At 40.9% G+C, this 9,479-nt stretch overlaps 1 protein-coding gene across 2 annotated transcripts in view; it reads left to right on the top strand.

Annotated features, from left to right (window-relative positions):
- Positions 1 to 3,553: 3,553 nt before the first annotated feature.
- LOC133467303 (protein phosphatase 3 catalytic subunit alpha-like) overlaps positions 3,554 to 9,479 on the top strand; it is a 51,547-nt gene continuing 45,621 nt past the window's right edge. The window contains exon 1 of one of the 2 annotated variants that reach the window (XM_061752016.1): positions 3,554 to 3,931. In XM_061752016.1, coding sequence (XP_061608000.1) covers positions 3,877 to 3,931 — 55 coding nt within the window. In that variant the 5' untranslated portion in view covers positions 3,554 to 3,876. The remainder of the gene's footprint in view (positions 3,932 to 9,479) is intronic. The other variant, XM_061752015.1, reaches the window with a different exon arrangement.

Below are 9,479 nucleotides of genomic sequence, written 5' to 3'. Positions count from 1 at the left end.
GCTCAAGGTTCAATTATATGACGTGAGTTACTCATACGGCAACATACAGCTTGGAGGCCTTCATCATATAATATTGGAAGTAGCCATCTCAGTGCACCATTAGCTGCTACCACTTTGCCAACACACATGGCCATGCCTGTAATAACAGCGTCAACAAATGTAACTGCCATTCGTTCATGATTTAATTTAATTTATTTATTTAACACCTTATTAGAGTCATTCTAGGTATCACACTTGCCAGTTGCTCATAAAGTGACCAGTTTTGGTTCTAAAGCACAGTATGATGCATGCAGTCGCTGACTTGGACTAAAGGATGAGGTCAATCATCTTGCTCCCACCCTGCTTTCACCACTACCTTCAGGTTTATCAGCCCATGGTTATATTGGCACCTTAGATGACGCACCACATGCACCCAGGATGCAATATTGGACATTCTGCTATCAGCCAAGTCCCCTAAGCGACAGCATGGATTGTGTGACTTGGTTTTTTTTTTCTCCCTTGTAAAACCTTGGGTGCATCGCTGAGCTCCAAAATGCGGAGGCCGTCTGTCTGATTAGCAACTATGCCTCCGTTTCTAGGGATTTATTACTCATCCTCGAGCTCATCTCATGTACAGCCTCCTCACTCAAGTTGTCTGTCCCATTGTGGGACTAGACAGGAGGAGGGCCCACAAGTATGATGAGATGGCATCAACAGGTCTGAAGCATGCACTGTTAATAAGAAGGGTAATTGTGGTGTGTAATGATGAACACAAAGTAGCAACGCTGTCTGTTATTTGAGAAGGCAATAGATTAGGCGTTAATGTGTTCACAGGGGGACAAAAAGAGCGATGGCGCCATCTCGCGGCAAACTCTGAGAACAGCCACTTTGGGATCACTGTTGAGTGGCCCTGAACTTCCTAGACTGCAAGAGTATAAAGAATTCTTTCATAATATTCTTACTTTTTTTTGTGTGTCTCTTGTCTCTAAAACTTCCATAGAGACAGCTAGCGTTTAAATAAATCTGCTGACCTTTTCACCTCAGTTTCCTGGAGCGCAGATGCGAAGGAACTACTTATTTTGTTTTTCTTCCAGTGTTTTCATCCACATCTTCATTTTCTTATTCTCCTCAACTGCATGCTCCTTAAAGGCACACATCCAACACAAATATTATAGTATGTACTAATTACACTATATAAAACCATTCTCTTATTTTATACAATACAATTCTATTTTTCTTTGTTAAAAAAACAAAAAATGACAGTGTGGTATTTTGATTAATTTCAATGAAGAAAATGTATTTGCTAGATGAATAAATTGAGTTGCGAGCTTGTTCACGGAACAAATTAAATTCACAAGTCAAAGTACCGCTGTAGAAAGCACTGATCAAACAGTGCAAGCTTCAGGTTCCTTCCGTTTCACGTCACGATCTCAGAGTCCATGGATCGGCCGAACTCGTTGTTGACCATACAGAAAACACACGAGGAATTATGACATGGAAATCCTGAACAGGTTTAACATTGATTGTCGGCCCCAACTGTTTTTCGAGTAGATCGGGCAGGAAAAATCACACATTCAGGGAGCGTTTGCAGTTTTTAAAACACTTTTTGTCATATGTTAAACCTGTCTGTATGACCTGACAGTACAATATTATTAAAATGATCTTAATAAAACTGTTTATTAATTATTATTTTAAAATGGAAATCAGAATGAGGAGAACTAGACCGTCAGAGACTCTAGAGACTGGAGACCTGGGTGAATAGTCTGTCAATCTTTTGTTTATGCGCACCGTCATGGCCATGAGCAATGACTGTTATAGTTTCTTGGCTGGGTTATTTAACTCCGGTTCGCAACAAAGGTTAAAAAGAAGGAATTGGACAGCTCTCTACTTCAGATTAAGGGTAAACATATATAAAGACGGTGTCCTACATGCGGAGGGCTGCATATCGCTGGGCTTGGAAAACCACCGGCACCGGTGTTGACATAGAAACGAACTGACGTCACCGTTCTCTGAGTCGTCGGGTACATTTATCAACTCTTTTACATATTCAATCAATTGTACTTTCCAAAAATACAATATCAAACCGGTTATGTTTCGTGTTTGGCACGCGGTTACTGAGCTGAGGGGGTTTGTTTGGGCGAAGACACGAGGGGGCAGGGGGTGGGAGTGAGTGAGGCTACATTCAAATCCTTCTAGCAGTTTGAAAACTTCATACTGTACCTCTAAAACACCTCACAACACAAAATAATTGCTCAGGATAATCTTTAAGAAACATCTGACTGACGTTGATTGCAAGCGAGGAAAAATGCAAAACTTTTGCCCGATTGTTGGTATGCACCTTGTCTTTGCTCTGCTTTAGATACCACCTGCACAATGTAATAAGTCTTTGCTCTGCTTTAGATACCACCTGCACAATGTAATACGATTCTAGAGTTGTATCAAAATCCATTAATGGTGTGTTTTACATTGCACCTGTCAGAGAGTTATTGATTTAACTATTTTATGTTGTTGTGGGGGTCGTACGTGGAGTGGTTAGCGGTCTGTTCACAGTTCTGAGGCCCTGGTTTTGGATCTTTGCTTTGTGGAGTTTGCTTTGTGGAGTTTGCATGTTCTCCCCGTGCTTTTGTCAGTTTTCTTTGTGTATAGGCTTCCTCCTACTTTACAAAACCATGCATGTTAAGTTAAATAGACTAAACTGTCCATAGGTGTGAATGAGAGTGTGAATGGTTGTTTGTGCGCCCTGTGATTTGCTGGTGATCAATCCATGGTATTCCTCACCTTCTTGCCAAAGTCAGTTGGGATACCGTAGGCTCCAGTTCACCTGAGACCCTAATGAGGACAAGAAAAATACTGCATAGAAAATTGATGGATAGATGTGGGTGTGGTTTGTTGTGGGATGGAACTGCTCTGCATCATAACGACAGCCAGTCCTTGTTCCAAAAATACAAACACGAACATATGAATACTCTCGTTTACAATGAATAGCCATTTGTATACATTTTCACTGATTTTGGTTTAGTGTTGATCATATGATAAAATGGTATTGGACTATTCGAGTATAGCTCGAGTGGGTGGCTCCTGTACATTGGGACAGGATCATTTTATATCATCATAACATATCAATTCGTTTGGAGAGGAGCCTCGAGTGGTGACATCTTGAAATTGCATACATTTCATTTTCAATATGTTTAAGACTTGGGTAGTGTGATTGTTTTATTTATTTATTATTTTTATTTTTTTAAATAAACAAAGTCAAGTCATACTCACTTCTCGTGAACGTCTCGTGCTTTATCGCGAACAGTTAGAATTTTTACAAAATATAATTCGCACTTTGGACGTATAGATGTCAGCCTCTGAATATTTCACCGGAATGTGTTGTGTTCTTATTTTCATGCTTGCCAAGAATTTCCAGAATAGCGGGACACGGTGTGCCGTGCGTGCGTGAGCGTGGGGGCAGCCCCTTCAGAAGCCAGCATCAGGCAAGCGGTCTGGTGGAAACATTTGCGTGGGAGTTCCCTTCAAAGCCCCCTCCCTCTTTCTCACTCGCTATCTGTCTCTCCCTCCCTCTCCCGTGCATCCTCCCCCACAGCAGCAGCAGCAGCAGCAGCAGCTTAACACCGCATCCAGCTTCCTCCAGCATCCACCCGAGGCTGGGAAGGAAGCAGCATCAAGTCCTACCCGGGCGCCACCACTCCGACCCACGGAGGAGGAAGATAAGCGAATAGAGGAAGAGGAGGAGGAGGAGGCGGGGGGGGCGGGGGGGCATCCTCACCATCCGAGTGATGCCACAGCATCAACTGCATTCGGAGCAAGAGCGCTGAGAGTTGATCTTGTATTTTAGCGGGTGAGAGGAAGAGAGGAAGCGTTTCCATACTCGAAGACAGCCGCAAACTGCCCATGAAGATGTCCAACGCTGACATCGTCCACAACGCCGCCGATCGGATGGTGAAATGTGAGTAACACCCCCCCCCCCCCCACCACCAATAAATCCTACATTTTGCCTCGCGATATTACATAACGTCTTGCCTTTTCGCTTCTTGTGCCGTGGCGTGAACGTGGCCTCTATTTTGTCCTCCCCATCCACGTCGTGCATCCGTGGTGCATTGGCGGCCGTCAAGTTTTTTGTTTTTGTTTTTTAATGTTGACAAACAATCCTATTTCCTAGGCAGCCTGCACGAACTCCAACAAGCACGGCAGCACAGTGAGATATGGGGGTATACATTTTAAAAACGTAATGTATTTTTTATGTTTGTTCTCAGCTGTCACCATTATGCTTAGCTCCTGCTCGAAGATGGGGCAGTGATGCAGCAGGATTTTGACAGGGAGGAGCAAGAAGAGGGCATGGAACTATAAATTAACATTAACTGTCTTATATATCTTACTTGTATGCTAATATAAGGACTCCCAAAAGATGCATGAGTGGGTGATGGATCACGGCGTCACTGTGGATGCAAAGTATGATCAATGGAGGATGATGAAGCGCTCACAGTTGTGCCATAACTCATTTAGCCCAGGCTCATTTTGTCTATGGACCAGCTCAGTGTGCACCAATGTATTCACCAGCATTATTAGAGCGATGGGTGTGCAGTTCAGTCAGCATCAACAACTTTTGCACTTGAGGCGACAGGGTCTTGTACAAAGACTGAGCTGAATTGTAGATGACAACACTGTAAATGACACAAGTCAGTGGTTCTCGTTTTTTAAATGTTTTTTTTTTTTTTTTTTACACCAAGTACCACCTAAAATAAATACCTAGCCCTCCAAGTACCACCATAATGACCAATATTAAAAAACGGTCAGGCCTAAGTGTAAAAAAACAAGCAGGTTTTATTCCCATAAAGTATGTATTATATGTGATTTAGAATTTATTATTGTAAGCCACTGGAATATTACGCACTATTTCTTCATTACTGTGGTTAAATATCAGAAAAGCAAAAAATTCACTTCAAATGTATTTCAATTAAGTTATACAAAAATAAATGTGTAAAAAACCGTTCTTAAAATTATAAAAGTTCAATCCAACCGGACTGGATGTACTGTACTTAAAGTAAAAAAAAATACTGTCCATAAATAGTAGTTTCAACCGGCTGTATGCATGCAGTAGCTACATGTTTCATTGTTTGATTAATTGCATTATTTAAATACAGTAAATTTCATTTTTTTAATTCAGTAATTCTTACGCATACTGCTAGAAAGTGTATTACTAATGGTACTCATACCAAACTTTGAGAATCACTGTTCTAACTAAAAAGAGCTGTGATATTCATCCCACCACTGCTACAAGTAATCAATCTGATGATGATTATTTTTATAATAATTATTATACATTTATTCATTTTCCATATCGCTTATCCTGACTGGGGTCACGGGCGTTCTGGAGCCTATCCCAGCTATCTTCGGGCGAGAGGCGGGGTACACCCTGAACTGGTTGCCAGCCAATCACAGGGCACATATAAACAAACAACCACTCACGCCTACGGGGAATTTAGTCTTCAATTAATCAACCGTGCATGTTTTTGAGATGTGGGAGGAAACCGGAGTACACGGAGAAAACCCACGCAGGCACGGGGAGAACATATAAACTCCACACAGGCGAGGCCGGATTTGAACCCAGGTCCTCAGAACTGGGGCAGATGTGCTAACCAGTCACCCACCATGCCGCTGTTATTATCATCATCAATATATTCTAATAAAAGGGCACAATCGCTGCTCACTGGCCAGAGCACACAAAGCATGGAATTCAATCAGCGTCACATAAGTGTTTGACTTTGAACGTTCAGCCAAATGTTTATTGTAGTCTGCAGTGGCATATACTACATCATGCATTAATTATCCATCCATCCATCCATTTTCTGAGCCACTTCTCCTCACTAGGGTCGCGGTCGTGCTGGAGCCTATCCCAGCTGTCATCGGGCAGGAGGCGGGGTACACCCTGAACTGGTTGGCAGCCAATCGCAGCGCACATAAAAACAAACAATCATTCACACTCACAGTCATGCCTACGGGCAATTTAGAGTCTCCAATTAATGCATGTTTTTGGGATGTGGGAGGAAACCGGAGTGCCCGGAGAAAACCCACGCAGGCACGGGGAGAACATGCAAACTCCACACAGGCGGGGCCGGGGATTGAACCCGGGTCCTCAGAACTGTGAGGCTGACGCTCTAACCAGTCGCCGCATTTTTCTTTTTTTTTTTTTTTTTTTTTTACACACAAATTTTTGTTGTGGATAAATCACCGAATACCACTGTCTGTTATTACTGTACCATAAAATGGGCAAACCTACATTCTAACTTGTACACTTCGTCACACAGCTGCTGCATTGTTATATTTGCTCTCGAGGCTCATGGTTCAGCTGTGTAAAATCCTCTCAATTTGATGTTTTACAGAAGCATGTCTTATTACATCTTCTATTGGATCAAACTTACAATCTGTTTAGCCTGTTGAGCCCATAATGGGTTCCGGTTGAAAAGCTCTGTGAAAAATTGTGGCTTTACATTGATAATAATGTTCATGTTTGATTGACACTGTCAGAGAAGTATTCATTTAAAAATGTTTATTACTGTGGTTGGAGTGGTTTAGTTTTATGTACAGTAATTGCCTTACATAATAATGAGAGCTATTTATATTCATATTTTATGCCTTTCCAGTTGCTAAATAAATAAATCTATCTCCCTCATTATTATTTTTGTAACGGCACATTTTTCAATATTGTATTTTATTAGATTTTGCTGCGATACCTAATGAAGGTTCGTTTATAATATTAACCTAATGGCATAGTTGCCCAAGTCATATTTGAATTGACACAAAACAAGAGAAAACACATTTCTTAACAAGCACATTGGTATTTTAATTAATATGGTAATGTGAAGTAAAAAAAAAAAAGACTTGGGCAGTGCCATGTTATGCTATTAGGCTAACGATATACCAGATATTAACATGCACTGTATAAAAAGACACACACTTTTTTTCCTCACAGTTTGACATTAAATCAGCCTAAACATTTAGGTCAATTCGGATTACCAAAATTATTTATTGTCCTAAATGCCAGAAGGATGAGAGGAGGATTTTTATTTATTATTTTTTTTTTTTTTAAAAGACAATTTTTCATTACTTTCTTCAAAGTCAAAAGTTTCCACCCATTTCATTCGTATTTTATACCTTAGCCTTTAAACTGTAAAATTTGGGTAAAATTTTTGGATAGCCTTCGACAAGCTTCTCACAATAATTGACTGGAATTTTGGCCCATTCCTCCTGACAGAACTGGTGTAACTGAACCACGTTTGTAGGCCACCTTGCTCGCACACACGTTTTCAGATCTGCCTGTACATTTTCAGGACTGTAGCAAAACAACTACACAACTTGATGCTGCCACGCTTGTATTTCACAGTTGGGATAGTGTTCTCAGGCTTGCAAGCTTCCCTCTTTTTCCTCTAAACATCCATCCATCCATTTTCTGAGCCGCTTATCCTCACAAGCTATCCCAGCTATCTTCGGGCAGGAGGCAGGGTACACCCTGAACTGGTTGTCAGCCAATCGCAGGGCACACATAAACAAACAACCATTCGCACGCACATTCACACCTACGGGCAAAATTAGAGTCATCAATTAACCTACCATGCATGTTTTTGGGAAGTGGGAGGAAACCGGAGTACCCGGAGAAAACCCACACAGGCACAGGGAGAACATGCAAACTTCACGCAGGAGGGGCCGGGATTTGAACCCAGGTCCCCAGAATTGGGAGGCAGACGCTCTAACCAGTCATCCAGCCAGCTATCCTCTAAACATAATGACTGTCTCCAAAAACTAAGGTCTTTGTCCCTGTGTGCATTTGAAAAACTGTAATCTGGCTTTTAAAAAATAATTTCTTTTGGAGCATTGGCTTCTTTCTGACAGACTGGCCTTTCAGCCCATGTCAGTGCAGTACTTGTTTCACTGTGGATAATGACACACTCTTACCAGCTTTAGTCTGCACCTTGACAAGGTCGTGTGCTTTTGTTCTGGTGTTGATATGCACATTTCGAACCAAAGTATGTTAATCTCTGAGACACACAACCTGTCTACTTCCTGAGCAGTATGATGGCTGGACATTCCCATAGTGTTTATAGTGTATATGCGTATACTTGTTTTAACAGATGAACGTGGCACCTTCAGGCATTTGGAAATTGCACCTGAGGATGAAACAGACTTGTGAAAGTCCACAATTCTCTTCCTAATGTCTTGGCTGATTTCTTTGCCTTTCCCCTGATGTTACACAAAGAAGAAGGGTGTTTCAGGTGTGCCTAGTTCAAATACGTACATCCACAGCTGTGTCTCCAATTAACTCAAATGTTGTCAATAAACAGAATCTTCCAAAGAAATGACATCATCATCTGGGTTTTCCCAAATATTATAAATAGTTTCAAAGCATAGTAATCTTACTGTATGTAAACTTCTGACTTTGGTGAAAGTAATGAAAAATTGCCCGTGACTCTGGCATTGAGCAAATTTTGGTAATCATAATTGACCTAATACAGGAAAAGTTTCATCTATGTCAGTGAGGGGAAAAAAGCATGTATTGTTAGATAGTGTATGTAAATATCTGGCTTCAATTGTACTGACTGAATTAGTTATTTTCTTCCTACCAATTCTAACAAAATAGAATTGTACTCAACTATAATGCTTTTTACCTTTTCAATCTGTCCTCTCAGTTTCATTTCAAAAAGGTACTTCATGACTACTTCATTCTACAAAAGCTAAAGGGGGATAAAAAAAAAAAAGCACCATTGTGTCACTTAAGTGATAAAAGCAGATAATTTTGATTGGATGAGACAGTCGTTGTATGTGGCCCGTGTAGCTAACTACTGATGACAAGCGAGTTATTTTTATCCCCACAAGTGAAACTGCTACAAGTTCATAGCATCTCTTATTTCTATTCCATATCGTAATGTGACAGAAGAAACAAAATCTGAATGCATTATGTCCTGGTCTGTGCACTCTGTTTTGTAAGGGGACTATCATCACTGTGTTGCAGGGAATGGAGAGGCATATTCAGGGCAGTTACTGCGGGAGGTCTTAATAACATACTGTGTGTAAAATAAGTATTTTAATAAAAACAGGCCAAGTAGGTCATTATGAAACAATATGAAAGTATTGTAAAAAAATAGAAATTAGTGTGAAGAAGAATAAAGAACATATCTCGCTTGAATTAAATGTGCGTAGTGTCTTTAAACAATATGGTGCCATCCATATTTAAGGACCCATTTAGTAGCAGTCCTAGCTTGAATAGCACCCTGTGTGAGACCATCCCCCTTCGGGACAGGACTGACCTCAAGTAGGCTTTTGTTTACTTCATCTTTCAAATGGCCTCTCCTCTACAGAGGGCAACTCCACAAGGGGGTGCAAATTCCCAATACAAATGCCAACGACTGACATGTCAGTCGTTGGGATTTGTACGCACAATTACACAATCTTTTTTTTCTTTTCACGTTGCGATATTTTTAAGTTTTGGGGTGCTTTGACTC

The sequence above is a fragment of the Phyllopteryx taeniolatus genome, chromosome 17, assembly GCF_024500385.1.
Source record: "Phyllopteryx taeniolatus isolate TA_2022b chromosome 17, UOR_Ptae_1.2, whole genome shotgun sequence".
NCBI lineage: Eukaryota > Metazoa > Chordata > Actinopteri > Syngnathiformes > Syngnathidae > Phyllopteryx > Phyllopteryx taeniolatus.
Note: the sequence above shows the minus strand (reverse complement) of the source record. Positions and strands in the feature narration are given on the sequence as shown.